Source organism: Hemibagrus wyckioides, linkage group LG24 (genome assembly GCF_019097595.1).
Source record: "Hemibagrus wyckioides isolate EC202008001 linkage group LG24, SWU_Hwy_1.0, whole genome shotgun sequence".
In the NCBI taxonomy this organism is placed as follows: domain Eukaryota; kingdom Metazoa; phylum Chordata; class Actinopteri; order Siluriformes; family Bagridae; genus Hemibagrus; species Hemibagrus wyckioides.
The window spans coordinates 19548512-19568286 of NC_080733.1; the positions used below are offsets into that span (position 1 = coordinate 19548512).

At 39.8% G+C, this 19775-nt stretch overlaps 1 protein-coding gene across 7 annotated transcripts in view; it reads right to left on the reverse strand.

Moving 5' to 3' along the window:
* Positions 1-18216, reverse strand: part of LOC131344717 (NACHT, LRR and PYD domains-containing protein 12-like) — a 94319-nt gene extending 76103 nt beyond the window's left edge. For all 7 annotated transcript variants that reach the window (XR_009203367.1, XR_009203370.1, XR_009203369.1 and 4 more), the window contains exons 1-12: positions 18082-18216; positions 12930-13072; positions 12569-12685; positions 12283-12402; positions 10031-10150; positions 8863-8919; positions 6898-8691; positions 6577-6750; positions 2996-3169; positions 1855-2028; positions 1246-1419; positions 736-909 (exon numbers count right to left, since the gene is read on the reverse strand). Coding sequence is in view for 3 of the 7 variants with exons in the window: in XM_058377164.1 (XP_058233147.1) it covers positions 736-909; positions 1246-1419; positions 1855-2028; positions 2996-3169; positions 6577-6750; positions 6898-8691; positions 8863-8919; positions 10031-10150; positions 12283-12402; positions 12569-12685; positions 12930-12982 (3131 nt within the window). In the remaining 4 variants the exon portion in view is untranslated. The remainder of the gene's footprint in view (positions 1-735; positions 910-1245; positions 1420-1854; positions 2029-2995; positions 3170-6576; positions 6751-6897; positions 8692-8862; positions 8920-10030; positions 10151-12282; positions 12403-12568; positions 12686-12929; positions 13073-18081) is intronic.
* Positions 18217-19775: the final 1559 nt, after the last annotated feature.

Sequence of the window (19775 nt, forward strand, 5' to 3'; positions counted from 1 at the left end):
GGGGCGGGGAGATGAACCGTGACATCATGCATACAAAGCATCGCAGCTACCAGCCAATCAGCAGCTAGGTAAACTGTTAATGCTCTGTGATTGGCTACTTCCAACCCTTCCAGCCAATAGCATGTCGTAATGGCTGTACTGTACGTACGTGATATCGGTGGCATTTGATATAATTAAAATAACATTTATATTTTATTTATATTGATAGCTTGTTGATTTTACTTTTATATTTATATTACTAAATTAAACAATTTTTCTTAATAATTTCGCATTAAAAAGCTTGAAAATGTATAAATGGCCACGAAATTAGCCCTTTTGCAGGATTTTGCGAGGATTTCGCAGGTCAAAAAATTTGCAGATGCAAATTAGTTAGATTCCAAAGAAAATTTCACAGATCAGTGAAGCCGTGAATCGTGAGATGCGGATCTGCGAGGTATTACTGCATACTATTTTATGATGCTCCTCCCATATTTTTCTAAATTCTTTGCTTAAAACTTTTCCTATTATGTTAAGGTTTTTTCTTTTTAATTTCCCATAGTTTCTGTTTTTTTCAATTTTGATTCCCATTAGATTCAGTTTTAGGCCTCTTGCTTTCACAATATTTTCACATCCACGTCTTTTGCTATATATAAAAAAAAAAAAAAAAAAAACCTCTTAGGGACTTTCCCTAGCATTCTCTCCTCAGACACCACGTTATTATGAATCAAATGATGAATTGAGAAGAGATGATCTTACCTCAGTGTCTCCAGTTTACAGTGAGGATTCTCCAGTACAGCAGAGAGACTCTTCACTCCTGAGTCTCTGAGTTTATTCCAAGACAGATCCAGTTCTCTCAGGTGTGAGGGGTTTGATCTCAGAGCTGAAGTCAGAGCAGCACAGCCTTCATCTGAGATTTCACAAAAACACAACCTGCACAGAGACAATGACACACTCTTCACTCTCTCAGTTCAGGACACAAAAGAAACGGTTACAAAAAAAAATAATACAAAAATTCTTGCAAAACAGCAGGTTTGTTGACTGATGGACAACACTGAACAGTGTAACAAATGCTGAGTGTGTGTGTGTGTGTGTGTGTGTGTGAGCTAATCATTAGGCACCAGTGTGGGATTAATCAGTGTTAAAGTAAAATGATTTTCCTCCTCATGATATTTGATGTTCAACCTAAAACTTCTGCTCCAGTCTCACTATTAGAGAATGTGTCTTACTGAGGATCAGGTCATGTGACTCTCAGAGAGATGATCTTACCTCAGTGTCTCCAGTTTACAGTGAGGATTCTCCAGTACAGCAGAGAGACTCTTCACTACTGAGTATCTGAGATAATTCCAAGACAGATCCAGTTTTCTCAGGTGTGAGGGGTTTGATCTCAGAGCTGAAGTCACAGCAGCACAGCCAACATCTGAGATATCGCAATTATACAACCTGCAGAGAGACAATGACACACTCTTCACTTAACCTGCAAGAACTGCGCGATGTGATCATGTCAACATGGAGCAGAAAGGAAAAGGCAAAGGGAAACTCTACCCAGTGTTAGTTTAGTGTTATAAAGTGTTCAGAGAGTGTGCATGCTAATTAATGTCCACTGTTATGCTGATGAGACAGTTATATGTTTCAGCAAAGCCAAATCAGAGACACCAGTTTTATAAAGTTGAGGAATGTGTAAAGGAAATTGAACACTCTGTGCTGTGTAGCTTGCTTTCCTCTGATAGACAAAATACTGTGTGAAGTCAAGTCAAGAAGCTTTTATTGTCATTTCAACCATATATAGCTGATGCAGAACACAGTGAAATGAAACGTTTCTAGAGAATGTGTCTTACTGAGGATCAGGTCATGTGACTCTCAGAGAGATGATCTTACCTCAGTGTCTCCAGTTTACAGTGAGGATTCTCCAGTACAGCAGAGAGACTCTTCACTCCTGAGTCTCTGAGATAATTCCTAGACAGATCCAGTTCTCTCAGGTGTGAGGGGTTTGATCTCAGAGCTGAAGTCAGAGCAGCACAGCCAACATCTGAGATTTCACAATCACACAACCTGCAGAGAGACAATGACCACACGTCAGTCTAACTCACAGGTCGTGTTACAGCAAATCATACTGGTGGACACGGTTGTAAAAATTCTGTTTTTTCATTTTTATGTCTTTTTTTCATTTTCCAAGTAAACAACTGAGATCTATTCTGCTGAGACTAAACTGCTGGTCATCCTAGGTGACTCATCCCCAGCCCACAATCTTGGGATATCTCTGAACAACTCCATAATCTCCTCTTTGGCCACTGCTCGCAACCTTGGGGTAACCATGGACAATCAACTATCCTTTACCTCCCATATTACTAACGTCACATGCTTATGTCGGTTTCTTCTGTACAACATCACAAGGATTTGGCCATTTATATCCACACAGGCTATTCAGGTGCTTGTTCAGTCTCTTGTCATTTCGAGACTGGACTACTGCTACTCTATACTTTTAGGTCTTTTAACTGAATGCAATTTGTCCACTGTAAATAATCTAAAATGGCAGAAATGTAAATGTAAACCAATGTGCAACAATCTTTCTGTATATTTGTAATAAATAGCAGCGGTCATGTTGGCACTCTATGTATGAATGAATGAATAAATGATTGAATTTAAAGCATTTTAGTTAGTTAGTAGGATTTTTCACACTTGGCTAACTAGCTAGTTCATTTATGATTCATTTGCTAATGAACAACACACCAATATACGTCTAGCAAACACTGGCAACAATCAGGGCATATACAGGGTATGATGAAATATTTTAACATAATATTTTATTTTAACAATCAGGGTCACTTCATATTTTAATGTATTTACAAGTTATTTCACTGATCTGGAGGAGAAACAACTGGATTTTCAGGGTATGTAGTGATGTGATGGTATGCTAAAGCGCACATTTGGTCACAGGGATGTCTGTAACTATTATTTATAGGAGAGCATTTATGTTGATGGTTCCCAGCCCATGTGACTCTCAGAGAGATGATCTTACCTCAGTGTCTCCAGTTTACAGTGAGGATTCTCCAGTACAGCAGAGAGACTCTTCACTCCTGAGTCTCTGAGTTTATTCCCAGTCAGATCCAGTTCTCTCAGGTGTGAGGGGTTTGATCTCAGAGCTGAAGTCAGAGCAGCACAGGCTTCATCTGAGACACCACAATTATACAACCTGCGGAGAGACAATAACCACTGGTCAACCTAACATAACCTTGCTGTTTATCTGTAATAAATAGCAGCGTTCATGTTGCCCCTTTGTTTAGGCACTAAAATGTATGTATGACTGAATGAGTTAATCAGAAAAGTCAATTTATAGAATATTGCAGATTTGGGTAAGCAGTATCTTTGATCTGTCCATTCATATCAAGAGGAGTTTGAGGTGTTTATATTCAGTGGATTTTGTGTACTCAGATCCTTCCAAATGCCAGCAGCAAAGTATGTACTGCCTCTTAAACTCGTATCATGCTCACCCTCATCCCAGCAAATAACACAATGCCATTTCTTTCTCACAAGAAAATAGTAAAACCTCAAGTCTGGATGTTTCAATATTGAGTTATTTGTTTCACTGTATTTGTTCTGCCACTGTTGCTGAATGAACACATGCAGAGGGATTCTCTGTTTATATAACATCGCTAGAATGGTTTTGGGGTTCTATGTCTATGGCAAACAATTCCCTGGAAGACATCAATGCTTCCAAATTTGTGGAATTTTCAATTATTGGAGCCCATGGCCTAACCTGACTTAAGGAAATAAAGGGATGGAAGATAAAAATCAGTGGAATCTTTAAACAAATACTTTTCCTTTTCTCATTTTGTCATTTTTGTCTTTGTAAATCTTTTATTTTTATGATCCCCAAAACCTGTTTTGATCAAAAAAGTACAGGCTCTTTATTAATACCTAGAATAATGAGTACAGCAGTTGACTAGATCACAGACTAAGAATACCTTGAGTTTAAAACTCTGTTGGAAGGTAACATAATATTAAAAAAACAAGTGTTAAAGTATTTGAGGACAGCCAGTGACTCCACTGTGACATCAATGAGAAGTTCATTCAACCAGATGTTGGGACCCGTCGAGCAGTGTTGGAATAGATTGAGGGATTGTGGTGCAATGTGGGAAGCAAAAAGAGCTTTGAAGTAAGAGAGTGCTGGTCCGATGTTGGCTCTGTGGGCAAGCATCAGTGTTTTTTTGATTATTTGCAGAGGTCCAGAGTTGCAGTAGTCCCGTCTTAAAATTACAAGAAACTGAACAAACACCTGAGCAGTCTGTGTGAATAAAAATGGTAGAATCCTTCTGATATTGTAAAGGAGGTACTGACATGAGCATGTCAGATTAGCTACAGGTGAAGAAAAGGACAGTTGATTGTCCATGGTAACCCCAAATTTGCAAGCAGTGTCTGAAGATGATTAATGAGTTGTCAAGGCAGATTGCAAGATACTGACCTGGGGATGAATCACCTGGGATGAAAAGAAGTTTTGTTTAGTTTGGACTGAGTTTAGCTGATGAGCTTTTATTAATTATAATATGTCTGCTAGACATCCTGAGATGTGAGCAGAAGCTGTGTTATCTGAGGGAGGGAATGATGAGATAAGTTGAGTGTCATCAGCATAGCACTGGTAAAAGGACCCATGTGAGGTTCTTTCTTGTGGCATGGTGAGAATAGAGGGAGAAAAAAGAGGACTAAGTACTGAGACTTGTGGGACACCAGTGGAAAGTCTAGATGGAGCAGATTTGGATCCCCTCCATATTACCTAATATGAGTGACCTTCCAGGTAGGAAGCATACCATTGCCATGCTACACCTTGCAGGTTTGAAGGTAGTAGGTACATGATCTGATGTTATAGAATCATTGATGATCATAGTGAGGAAGGGCAGGAGGTCTTATGAGGTGGTCTGGAGCATTTTTTGCTCCAGGAGCAAGGGATTGGATCCACTGGGCAAGTGGTAGGACTACAGGACAGGATAACATGTAGGATCTCTTCTGTTGCTAGGTTTAAAAAATATGACATCTACATATATGCATATACTGCACCTTTTTATCTACATATATGCATGTACTGCACCTTCTATGTATTATAGAGTCTACACATATTTATTCATATTGTTCTATTTTTCACATATACTATATATATCTATATATATCTCCATCACATATATCACATATACTATATATATATATATATATATATATACATATACATATACACACACACACACACACACACACTAAATTAGTGTATTATATTTTTGTTTTTATATTTGTTTTTTTATATTTAGTTTTTATTATTTTATTTTTTTACTTTTCATTATTTATATAATGAAATATATATGCTATATTGATACTACATACACATACATTTTATATATATATATATATATTTATTATATACACACACACACACACAGACGTATTTGCATATGCATATCTGACACTTGACTTTCAAGTTATTTTCATTTGTGATTTCTACCATTTAATTTTCCCTATATATTCTTAACTATATCCCCTATTTTTCCATGTCCACACTTTAAATTTTTCCTTTTTACTATTTCTTTTTTTTTTTTTTTTTTTATCTAAGACAGTCGTAAAAAGCATTTCACTACATGTCGTACTGTGTATGATTTCGTATGTGACCAATAAAATTTGTATTTGACAGTAAATGGAACTCTAGTTGTGTAATATAGGGGTAATTGGGAAAGAAGTGATCTGTCAGAGTTTCTTCATACTGTAAAAGAAGGCAATGTCTTCAGCAGTCAGGGAGAATGAAGCAGGTAAAGCCAGCAGTTGAATAGTGAAGATGTTCTTAAGCTTAAGAGGATCTTCTGCAGAAGCTTCATGTTTTTTCTTGCAAAAGGCAGTCTTAGCAAAAGTCACTTCCAAGGAGAATTTGAGGCAAAAATCTGTGTTGAGTAGTGATTTCATCAAGATCTTAGTTCTCTCCAATTGCTGTGCAACACATTTGACAGCCAAGGACCAGAACAAAAAGTCTTCCTGGGTTTAGCAGACAGAGAGCATAGGATGTCCATGGTTTGGGAAATAGATAAAAGTACTGTATCTGTGTCTGAAGTCCAAAGACAAAGTAGTCAGAATCAGAGAAGAGTGGAGGTTTCGACTAGGGTAGCAAAAATGTTTGTACTTGATTTTAGGTAGGATAAGGAGAGCGATGTCATGAAGTTAGGTAACAGTCATTTCTGTAGCTGGGAAAGGACAATTGAAGACCAGATCCAGTATGTTTTCTTCCTTGTGTGTGGGAGGGCAGCTGTTGAATGTCAAAGAGTAGGAATTCAGAATAGGCAGAAAGCAGGAGGACTGGAATTTGTTGAAAGGGAGGTTGAAACCCCCAAGGACTATCAGAGGGGTGCTGTCAGTAGGAAAAACACTAAGGAATGTGTCTATTTCTTCCAGATATTTTGATGAAAGAGGTAACTAATACTACATGTAATTCAAAAGGCATGGGATGAGGAGTGAAACACTCTCAATGGCAACAGCAGACCTGTACCACCAACCCTGTCTGTTTCTCATGGCATATGAAAGAAAGCATAGATTCTGTACCACTACCAGCTGTAACTCAGATGATCTTACCTCAGTGTGTCCAGTTTACAGTGAGGATTCTCCAGTCCAGCAGAGAGACGCTTCATTCCTGAGTCTTTAAATCTATTCCCAGACAGATCCAGATCTCTCAGACTGGAGGATTCAGAGCTGAGCACTGAGGCTAAAGCTGTACAGCCCTCCTCTTTCAGGCCACAATTATTAAAACTGAAAGCAGATTAAAAATACACCAGTATAGCACCAGTGTACATTATCAAACATTATTAAATCTTGCTGCATTGCGTAATGTTTGAATATTAAATCTTCTCTGCTGCTAACATTAACAGTATAACAGTTATATTCAGCTTTACTTACTCAGCTTTTCTGGATGCTGCAACCACAGGCAGGAGCTTCAGAAGAACCTCGTCTGATGTACAGTGTTTGTTGGTATATTTCTTAAGGACAAACACATCCTCTTCCTGTGCTGATGTCAGTAACACAAACACCACAGCTGACCACTGAGAAGAAGAAAGTTTGTTTTGTTGTAAATTTCCTGATTGCAGGTAGTGTTGGATTTCCTCAACTAGAGAATGATCATCCAGCTCATTCAGACAGTGGAACAGATTGATGGATTTCTCTGGTGAGGGATTCTCTGTGATCTTCTTCTTGATGTAATGAACTGTTTCCTGTCTGCTGTCAGAGCTACTTCCTGTCTGTGTCACTATGGTTTGTAAGAGGATCGGATTGGACTCCAGTGAGAGACCCAGAAGAAAGCGAAGGAACAGATCCAGATGTCCATTTTCCCTCTGTAAAGCCTGATCTACAGCACTCTTGTGTAGATCTAACATTGTAATTTCTCTGAGCAGTGTGGACATTTTAGAAAACAGTCTTTTCTGAAGAATATTTTTCTTTTTATTCATGAATGTCAGATGCACATACAGAGCTGCGAGGTGCTCCTGAATGCTCAGATGAACAAAGCAGTACACTTTACTCTGGTGAAGTCCAAACTCCTCTGTGAAGATCTGAGTACACACACCTGAATACACTGATGCTTCTGTCACACCAATGCCACACTCCATCAGGTCTTCCTCATAGAAGATCAGGTTTCCTTTCATCAGCTGCCTGAAAGCCAGTTTACCCAGTTTCAGAACCATTTCTTTATCTGCCTCTCTGCTCTCTGTGTACTTTTTCTTGATGATGTTTGTCTGAATGATGAGGAAGTGTGTGTACATTTGAGTCAGAGTCTTGGGGATCTCTCCACTCTCTGCTTCACCCAACATTCTCTCTAGAACAGTGGCTGAAATCCAGCAGAAGACTGGGATGTGGCACATGATGTAGAGGCTTCTTAATGACTTCAGGTGTGTGATGATTCTGTTGCTCAGACTCTGATCTCTGATCCTCTTCCTGAAATATTCCTCCTTCTGTGGGTCATTGAACCCTCGTACCTCTGTGACTCGATTAATCCACTCAGAGGGGATTTGATCAGCTGCTGCAGGTCGGGAGGTGATCCAGATGAGAGCAGAGGGAAGCAGATTCCCTTTGATCAGGTTTATCAGCAGCACATTCACTGATGCTGATTCAGTTACATCACACACTCTCACTGTGTTCTGGAAATCCAGAGGGAAACGACACTCATCCAAACCATCAAAAATGAACAGAACTTTGTGCAGAGTGGAAATGTTTGTTTCTTTCATCTCTTTAAAAAAGAAATGAAGAAGCTCCATCAGACTCAGTTTTTGGTCCTTCATCAGATTGAGCTCTCTGAAAGGAAGTGGAAATATGAGATGAACATCCTGATTTGTTTTCCCTTCAGCCCAGTCTAGAATGAATTTCTGCACAGAGACTGTTTTTCCAATGCCAGCGACTCCCTTTGTCAGAACGCTCCTGATGGGTTTGTCTTCTTCAGATAAAGGTTTAAAGATGTCACTGCAGCTGATTGGTGTTTCCTCTGTTGCTGCTCTCCTGGATGCTGCCTCGATCTGTCTCACCTCATGTTCATTATTGACTTTCCCACTGTCTCCTTCTGTGATGTAGAGCTCTGTGTAGATCTCATTGAGAAGTGTTGGGTTTCTCTGGTTTGTTATCACATCATTTACATGCTGAAACGTCTTCATCAGATTTAATCTGCATCTCTCCTGAAGATGAGGTCCAGTGGTTACAGACCTACATCTGTAAAATGGTTATAGACATGTGGTGAGATAACAAGCACAGTCCCTGTAATACTGACTCTACTGTATATGTGTTTGATAAACTAATCAATCGGATTGGAGAAATGTTTATAATAGCAGTATAATAATGATCATACCACTGTCACAGTCTCACTTCAGAGTCTGATCTTACCCTGTGTCTGTGATTATGATCTTCTGCTCTGTTTTGTCTCTCCCTCGCTGGAGGTCACTGTGTGAAAAAAGGATTTTATATCACTGACCTGTGTTCTTCCTCACCATTATTCACATTACTCAAAATTATGGCTTTCAGCATCAAATCTGCTTCATGATTTACAAATGAAAATGTCAATAATTCTGATGGATATGTTTTTGAACTAGATTTTACTAGAAGAGAACAAACCTATGCCAGTTTGTTAATTCTAAACTGTTTTAGATTTTATTTATTGAGCGTTAAAGAGCTGAACATCATGTATCTTTGGCTGTAGTTGATACTGTGCCTTAGCCAGATTGCAGGATCTATTTTTCTTGAGTACTTTATCTTCAGACATTAATAGAAGCCACAGTGCATTTTAAATAGTGGCTCTTTCCTGAAAGATGCAATAGCTGCTCCCAGGATTGTTATATTCACATACAGTAGTTTTGTACACATGCTTGTTTTGCCTTCAGCATTTTAGGGGCAGCAAAAATTAGCTACTAAAGTGGAACCAGTTATTTCTATCAGTTGTTAGTAGATGCCCTACTTGATATACCATCATGTCCCATTAAGAATCTGATCATCAGAGGGAGCTGTCACCCGAGCTTTGATCCGTTACGTGATCTATTTCCCGGTTCATGGACAATTAAGCGGCACACACACCTCTCATTGTGAAGTATCATTCCTGGGTAACCTACTGAGTGTTCTATGACTATTGTTTAGATTTCTGTGTATGGCTTTGCCTGTTCTTTGACCACTGTTTTGAGCCTTCTTTGATTGGATTTCTGTGTATGACCTCGCCTGTTTCTCGACCACGTTTTGTACCGCTTTCTCATTTTGGATTTGTTTGCCTGTTCAGTGTTTTCCGGTTTTCTGACTTTCCGCATTGTTTTGTTGACCACATTTTTTGCCTGCCAATTTTGCTGTTAATAAATCCGCTGATGGATTCTGCAAACAACGCCTGTGGCACTTCATTACATATACCTAAAGAAATACATGGTAATATGAATTGTGTAGAGTTGTGAAGGTGTATGTAAACATTTGTCTTCTATTGTGTATAGGTACAACATGTATTACTGTTTCATTAAAAATCAAAATCATTAACAACCTTTAATTAGCTTATATGAGTTCCATGCAAATGTGTTACCTGTGTCTGGGTGAGGATTCTCTCTTCTCTTTAAACATTGGTGGTAAAAACAAAGACTCATCACTCTTCATGGACACACAGCTGGGTACAGGAGAGTCTGATCTCTTTATTTGGGTTTCACTGCGCGCACACACACACACACACACACACACACACACACACACACACACACACACAGGGTGGGGCCACCTCAGCACAGGAAAATCTCATGGGCCAATCACGACAGTCATCTACCCTTGCGGATCTAAAAGTGGCATGGTGAGTGTTGATTTGGTGGTGCTAAAGCTGAGTGCAGCAGGAGAAATAATGCGTGTTTCTCTCTCCTTTTTTTGTTTGCAGAACAGCCCGAAGATACAAAAACTGATGACGCTGCCTGAAAACGCTGCTTTTGCCAGCATCTTAGGTCCCAGTCTGGTCAGTCCGCTTAAACCTCCAGCCAGATTGTCCAAGTTCTTCCATGCTGATTACCACACTGCTGCCTGCCTCCACTAAACAAAATTTCCCTGCTAATTTTGCACTGATTTAATTCCACCGATTAATTTATCTGCTGAAAGACTCTTTTTTCTCACTTGGCCCAAGGAGAACTGGGCCCACATCCTCACTCCCTCTCTCATCGGTGAGTCTGAATGAAGCAGAGGATTATAAAACGGCCAAATAATATATCCTGGTTCATTGTGGAAGATTCTGCATCAACGCAGCCACAGAGTTTCACAAATGTACCTACCGCACAGGAACAAACCCCTGATCCAAAATGGATTATTTACTGCGGGTCGCTCATTATTGGCTTCAGCCTGACCAGCTTTCCACTGTAAAGACAGCCCTGGAAGGTGCACTGTCTACCCTGACCATTGGAAATGACCCTTGGCATGAGCCAACTGCTAAAACCACATGGGGGGAGGAGGCAGCAAGACAGCCACCCCACCTCAGGCCCTGTACTTTATGAGCCAGTGCGGACCAAGCCGGAGCTACCGACTCCATCCCGAGCCAACAACCCATGGCTAGCTGGCTGTACCCTATACACGCAGCCACAACTTTCACCATGGAAGTCAACAAGTCTTGGACTCAGGAAGTACAGTAACATTGGCCTGCCTCAGTGGTTGGCCACAGCAAAGCCAGCTGGGACCCTTTTGGTCTTGTGTGTACAAAACTGCACAGGTAACCATCCAGATCCAGGAGGGCCCTTGCTAGTTGGCTTAATTCTCAATCTGCCTGTTTCTCTACTTTTAGAGCATGATTGGCTGGGGTTCTCTGCAAAGAGCCCACCAACAAGATCACAAAGACGACAGAGGACTACAGCTCAAAGACCCTAGAGATTCTGCCTGGCTTGGTGTGGAAGGGATGCTCACAAATCTTTTGAAGGCGAACCACCTGATATGGCTAACCACCCTGTATCTACTGTCATTAATCAGGTTTTATAGGAAAGCAGTTTTATCCAGGAGCAAAAGGAGGATAAAAGACTGAAACACTGCTGTTACAACTCTTACTTTTCACCTTCTTTATGGTTGATCAGGGTCTGCTATATCAGTGTTTGAACTAAAGAGGGCAAACCTGTGTTCAGGCTACAGAGGGAACCTGCAAACTTTCAAAGATTGATGGATATCATACTATGTCGCACCGTCACTATGCAGCAGCCTACTTGGATGATGTCGTGGTGCACTCCTCCACCTAGACACCGCAGAACAATGAGCTGGAGCCCACGACGGAAATGCTGATGGACTGTCCCGATGTCACACCTACATCCGACAGAAGTAAGCCTCGGAGCTAAAGGAGGGGGTTAGGGTGGTTGGTGGGAGCAAAGCCTGAACACGTTTTTCCTGCTAATTTTGCACTGATTCGAATTCACTAATTAATTTATCTGCGGAAAGACTCTTTTTTTTTCTCACTTTGCTCACAAAGTGCTGTCTCAGGGTCTGTGTTCTGCCCTTACAGTTGAGTTGGTACAATATAAATCAGTCATAATATGACTGATTCTACAATATATATATATATATATATATATATATATATATATATATATATATATATATATATATATATAAAAAAAAGATTCTACAAATAGTCACATAACAATTAACAATTAAAAACAATTAAAAACAAATTAAATCTTTAATTTAAATACATTTATGGTTATGTTGTATTAATAATAACAAGAAGAAAAAGAAGAATATTTGTCAAGTATGTATTATAGATTATGGTGTTTTTATTTAAGAAGCTGTAGTATTTCACAACACTGAAATGTAAGGAGTTGTTACCTGTATCCAGGTGAAGATTTTTTCTTCTCATCAAACACTGTTAAAAGCATCATAGACTCATCACTCTTCATGGACACACAGCTGGGTACAGGAGAGTCCAATCTCTTTTTGTTTGTTTCCCTGCACACACACACACACACACACACACACACATACAGTAAACATTAGTGTTTAATTAAACTTTAACTAAATTTAATTTGTTGTTTCATTTGATCTAAGTTTGGACCATGTTACATTAGTTGGAAAGAATATTAAGTAACAAAAAGATCTAACTCGGAGATGTTACCTGTGTGTAGATGAGAAGTCTTCATTATTTAATCCTGGTGGAGATTCTGTACACACATCACTGCTCATGGAGGAACTGCTGGGTCCTGCACAGTCTGATATCTTTACCTGGGTTTCACTACAACATACACATTTTACCATTAATGAATTTATATTTATTATTTTACTAATTAATAAATTATTTACAAACTTTAGATTATTGTTAATATGAACAGGTAGTCAGTATAGTAATAGTCTTATTTTGAGGGAAATAAAAAATGAAAAAAGAAATCATTTATCAGATTACTTCACATATGATGTACATACTGTCTTTAAATTCTCATTAAATGCTCATGTTGAAGATACAATAACGGTCGCTTTACCCCATTTTTATTTGTGGAGATCCATCCGGTTGGTCAGGATTGGAGTAATCCATCTTGCACCATTAATACAGTGAAGTGTTTGGTCATGAACAGAGAGCTGTGTACAACCAGGCCTGATCTCTTCTACTGCAATGGCTTACTGTCTACATAGAAACATAAATAAAAGATCGAATGAAGGCATAAACAAAGAATAAAAGAGAAAGAAAGAAAGGTTATACTTTTTTGGAAATGCAACTTCTATAATATTTGCAAAAGTAATAAATCAATCACTTTATTAGTCAATCAACTAATTAATTGATTAATGTACACAATGAGACATGACAACTCGGGTGTTGGATGTAAAATGCTTTGACCAGTGCATTGCATAATAGTATTGTCTCAGCCATTTGACCAACACTTTCAGATATCTTGTGATTAAATATCAAAACAGATTCCATATACTTCTAGTTAACTGTTTATTAATACTTCTGAAACCATTAATAAACAGTTACTAAACAGACAAATGATATTTTGACTGTGACAATTTAAAAGTAGAGTAAAATATTATATACAGTAAAAATAACATTTTTGGATCACTTGAATCTTGAATCAAATTCAGTGGTGGACCATCAGAGTCAGCAAGTCCTTCTCTGCTGGCCTCAACAGCAGTGATCTGAATCACTGACTTGCATTTTAATAAATTTTTCCATGAATGTGTATTAAATTATTCCCAATAGTCTATTCTTGCGCTGCTTCCAGTAGTGTATATTTATGATGAGTATTTATCCAATCATATTTCAGCCAGTGGATGACATCACGTGTTGCCCGGCCGTAAGACCTTCAGAATCAATAGTGCAGGCGCCCAGAGCTTAAAATACACTATACTGCCAAAAGTATTCGCTCACCCATCCAAATAATCAGAATCAGGTGTTCCAATCACTTCCATGGCCACAGGTGTATAAAATCAAGCACCTAGGCATGCAGACTGTTTTTACAAACATTTGTGAAAGAATGGGTCGCTCTCAGGAGCTCAGTGAATTCCAGCGTGGAACTGTGATAGGATGCCACCTGTGCAACAAATCCAGTCGTGAAATTTCCTCGCTCCTAAATATTCCACAGTCAACTGTCAGCTGTATTATAAGAACGTGGAAGTGTTTGGGAACGACAGCAACTCAGCCACGAAGTGGTAGGCCACGTAAACTGACGGAGCGGGGTCAGCGGATGCTGAGGCGCATAGTGTGAAGAGGTCGCCAACTTTCTGCAGAGTCAATCGCTACAGACCTCCAAACTTCATGTGGCCTTCAGATGAGCTCAAGAACAGTGTGCAGAGAGCTTCATGGAATGGGTTTCCATGGCCGAGCAGCTGCATCCAAGCCATACATCACCAAGTGCAATGCAAAGCGTCGGATGCAGTGGTGTAAAGCACGCCGCCACTGGACTCTAGAGCAGTGGAGACGCGTTCTCTGGAGTGACGAATCGCGCTTCTCCATCTGGCAATCTGATGGACGAGTCTGGGTTTGGTGGTTGCCAGGAGAGCGGTACTTGTCTGACTGCATTGTGCCAAGTGTAAAGTTTGGTGGAGGGGGGATTATGGTGTGGGGTTGTTTTTCAGGAGCTGGGCTTGGCCCCTTAGTTCCAGTGAAAGGAACTCTGAATGCTTCAGCATACCAAGACATTTTGGACAATTCCATGCTCCCAACTTTGTGGGAACAGTTTGGAGCTGGCCCCTTCCTCTTCCAACATGACTGTGCACCAGTGACCAAAGCAAGGTCCATAAAGACATGGATGACAGAGTCTGGTGTGGATGAACTTGACTGGCCTGCACAGAGTCCTGACCTCAACCCGATAGAACACCTTTGGGATGAATTAGAGTGGAGACTGAGAGCCAGGCCTTCTCGTCCAACATCAGTGTGTGACCTCACAAATGCGCTTCTGGAAGAATGGTCAGAAATTCCCATAAACACACTCCTAAACCTTGTGGACAGCCTTCCCAGAAGAGTTGAAGCTGTTATAGCTGCAAAGGGTGGACCGACGTCATATTGAACCCTATGGATTAGGAATGGGATGTCACTTAAGTTCATATGCGAGTCAAGGCAGGTGAGCGAATACTTTTGGCAATATAGTGTAAGTGGCAATGAAACTGTTCCATTAACCAATCAGATTTGGAGTTGGCGTCACTGGGGCCATCTAGCAGGTATACGATTACGTCAGCAATTTCCCGTCCTCCGATTGGATAATTGGAGTAGTCAGAGGCAGGAACCGCACAAACTAAATAAAATATATATATATTTTAACTCACGATGGCTGACAGAGGAGAAGAAATAGATTTGGTCGTGGACGTCCTTACAAATGCATTTTCAAGGCGGACTTTTCAAGAAAATCCTTTTGATTCTTCAAAATAGTTGGTAAGATTTTTCAAGAACCATTCATGCATTTGGGTTTTCTTTTTTTTCTGGGTTTTCAGTTTGCCTTCATTCCAGATCCCAGGGGTGGACAGTGGTTTTTTTGCTGCAGTGAAAGGAAACTTGTGAGACTGAATTGTGTTCATTTGTTTTTTTGCTATATGTAATTTAATGTTATTCATGTTCGCTATAAGATCCTGTGACACAGCGCACTGTTATACAGTGTTTCTATATTCACTGTGTCTCATTTCGGATGCTGCGTCCTCCGGAGATTACAGTTTGCTGCATACGGCATCAAGAATGTGTTTTTTTAGAAAAGTAACCGTAATAAAATGGACTATTCCTTGTGAGGTGTGAAATACTGTAGACTAATTTTTACTTTTTATTTAATGGTTGATTAGTATCTATTGCCGTGGCGTCATAATGATGGTATAGAGGTGGATTAATTCAGGAAGGACACCGGTGAAGGTCTAGGTGTGAAATGCACGGCCTGCCCCTGATCAAATTTCTGAAAAAGTTTCAAACTACCTACACGTCATACTTTTCTCCACATTCTTCCCTTCAAAAGCCATGCTCATACCAAGCCATTTATTGTTTTCTCTTTGTGATATTTCTTTATTTTTACCTCCTCATTTTCACCTTTTGGATAATTTTGGTCTTGCTGATCGCTGTATTGGTCGATGGACCACGCAGTCCATTTCAAATAATCACAGACCACAAAAACCTTGAATATATAAAAAGTGGCAACCCCTGAACCCCTGACAAGCCCAGTGGGTGAAGTTATTTACCTGCTTTTACTTCACCGCCACCTACATGCCCAGAAGAAAAAACAGATGCTCTTCTGTCACCATGGCCCAACACACCAACCCCCCGCCCTAGAACCAATACTCCTACTCATCCTCGCTCCCATAAGGTGGGACCTGATGGAGGATATTCAAAAACCACTGCCCCCAAAATGTCCAGCCTCCAGACTGTATATGCCCCTGAGCCTCAGACAAAAGACCCTTCAATGGATACATTGTTCCCCTAGCTCTGGCCAATCAGGCATCCACAAAACAATGAGCCTTATGCAAACTCCTGGTGGCCCACACTAGCCCAAGATGATAAGGACTATGTCAGGCCCTGCAGCTTCTGTGCTTAGTCCAAGAAACTCTGATAACTCCCCTCAGGACTGCTTGAACCACTCCCCATACCAAGATTCCCCTGGTCACACATTGGCATAGACTTTATCACAGATCTCCCTAGCTCTCCTGGTTAAACCATCATCTTGGTTTTCAAAAGCCTGCACACTCGTGCCTTTCAAAGGCCTTGCCAAAGCTATGGAGACTGCCACAACCCTGTTGCACAATGTTTTACATAACTATGGTCTTCCAGAGAATATTGTATCAAAATGAGGAACACAGTTCATGTCACGGGTGTGGAGGTACTTTTGTGAGCATCTGGGAGTCCAACATTAGCCTTACTTATGGGTGTGACCCACAGTCATGGCCAAGTTGAGTGCCTAAATCAAGAGCTAAGCCATTACTTGTGCTCCTACTGCGGTCAAGAACACCACAAATGGAGTGAACTTCCTTGTGCAGATTTTACAGAAAACTCGCTGACTCGCTCTTCCAAAGGCCTCCCACCCTTACAATGTGTATTAGGGTATTAACTCCCCCGTTCCCTTGGTCTAGTAAATCACTGTAGCCTTGACGTGTGGGAAAGAGCCCATGTCCGTGTACAACAAGCTATCAGGCACCAGCGCATGCTGGCTGACTGCCGACCCCACCCCCATCACCAACCGGGAAAGATGGCCTGACTCTTAATCAAGAACTTAAAATTGAAACTACCGTGTCATAAGCTTACACCAGGTCAACCCAGTCATGTACCGCCTCCAACTTCCCCCCAGCTACCATATAGCCCTCTTCTTCCAGGCCTCCCTTCTCAAGCCTGCCTGTGTGTGGTGTTTTGGGGGTCAGTTTTAAAGTCCAAAAAAAAAACAAACCCTATGATAATGATAAAAGATCCTCATTTTTTATGTTTGCTACTGAAATTTGATTACAATGGAAAATAAAAAATGTAAGAGTAGAAAATACTGCTGTCTAAAATTCAATTAAATTTATTTGTATAGCGCCTTTTACAATGGATATTGTCTCAAAGCAGCGTTACAAAAGAAAAGAGAAAGAAAAAAAGGCCCAAAATTTCAAGAAAGAAAAATAGGTGGAGTGTTTCGACTGGGACTTTGGCTGAGGTCATCATGTGTGATGAGAAACATGGACATGGATATGAGGTATGAGGAAGTATGTGGTTGACTCAACCTACCCATCACTTGTGTTTGTTTTTGATCACTAGCATCTCGTAGGGTGAAAAGATAGTGTTCCCCTCCCACAAACACACACAGCATATAAGCAGCTGTGGCATGTATAGGTTATGACAAAATTAATCCTCAACTTAATTAATTGAAATTATTTAAACACAATTTTAAAAAGGGGGGATTATATTGAGTAAAAATGTGATTCTGGCAACCTTGCAAAGGCAAAACAGCTTGTAATAATGTGTCAAAATACCAAAATACATTAAAAAAAAAAAAAAAGTATGCCCATCATTACCTTGGTTTTGGCTTGTACTGACAAAAGCTACGCTAAATTAGATTTACTTTGTAGATTTAGTGGAAATGGAAAAAAGACACTCAGTGAATATCCACAATAAATCCAACATTACCACAGAAGGATAAATACACTACACATATATAATCATATTTATATACCTAAAATGAAAAAGAAATCTTTTACCTTTAGTCAACAGTCCTTGTTGTGCTGTCTTTAATCTCACTCTCTGTGTCTTTGTCTAGATGAACTTCTGAGAAGGAAGTACATGCTGATAAAACTAAAAAAAGTGTCAGATTCTTTCACTTTCACAGAAGTAAAACAGGTTGTGCAGCTTTCATTAAGGTATTGTTGGAGCAAAACATCTCAGAACCTGTCTCTTGGAATTAGTCACTGAAAATAGTCACGTGTTTCTCAACAAATTTGAGGTCACAAAGAAAAATGTTTTAGGATTTGCAAAAAGATTCATCACTCCCAAACTCATCACAACAGTTACACCTTCTTAAACTATTCATTGCAGATGCACAAATCCTCTTCTACAAATCACAAATTTAGAAACATTTTTTAATGCAATATGATGAACATGATGCAAAATACACAGCACACCTTTGTCAAAAAATGTGAATTCATAGACAAATTTTGAACATCCGCAAATCAGTACCTGAATTCACACGATGAGGGCTGCATACTAGCTGAATATTTTTTCTTGGATATTTTTCTATCACAAGTCAGATACAGCTGCTTCAAACTCCTTCTATGAGGCTCAAACGCTGTTTTTTTCACTCACAAGTTACAAGTTCAGCATGCTCTGAATTTTCCACCTCATATCTCTGTGAAAGCTGGAGCAAAAGTGATTTCTCAGTTCTCAGTGTGTAAAAATTATAATCATAATTAGAACATTTGCTAGTCATGAATCACCTGGTAAAACCAGGTCACTCAAAATGAACAGATCAATTATTTAATATAGAAGATCTTTATCAATGTTGAGATTTCATCATAAAATTTGTGCTTAGAGGTGGAGCAGCATGACATGTTTAGTAAAAGATGTGTATGGGGTTTAGAGTTTTTACACCAATAATAGAGGAGGTTTAGTTATACACCAGTGTGCAATAAAGCAAAGAGAAGCTGCAGAAGGAATAAGCAAGACTGGCTGGACCAGAAAGGCCAAGAAGCTCACTCAGCATTCTGCCGTATCATTTGTGACCTTCCTGGAGCTAAGAGAACCTAACAACCAACATTTGTGACCTTCCTGGAGCTTAACTAATAAAGATAGGAATGGCAGACTGCTTCTGAGCAAAGAAAAAGAGTGAAGACATTCTTCACTGGAGGACCTTATGACAGATTCTAACATGCACCTATCTGCATCAGCCAGGCTCTCATGCTTCAGTTTCACTCTCAGTCAGTTGAGCAGCTCCGCATATGCAAGATCATCTCTCTGTCTCATGATCTGTTTCAGTGTTATCATTTGAGAATGAACTTTCCAGAAGTCCTCCTCATGGTCCTCATACACACAGTGGTTTTGCTTTTCCAGGTGGAGGTAACTGTTAAAAGTCTCCCATAACATTTATTTTATTAAAATACAGGTAACTGAGGGACTGAAAACAGTCCAGGAGCTGGAGATCATAGGGGTAACTCAGAAAGAGGACACTCTGATACTGCTGGACAGAACAGTAGAGGATTACACCATGCCTGGACGGTCACTCTGACAGCCTCGAGGACAGGGTAGAGAGGCTGGACATTTAAAGTACATGTAGAGCACATAAATAAAAGAATCATTAGTGTACATGGGGTGGAGGAAAATGAAGCATAAATCATTATATGAAATGTATTAAATTTGTTATTAAATAATGATATTATTCATGCCAGATTCGTTTAAACAG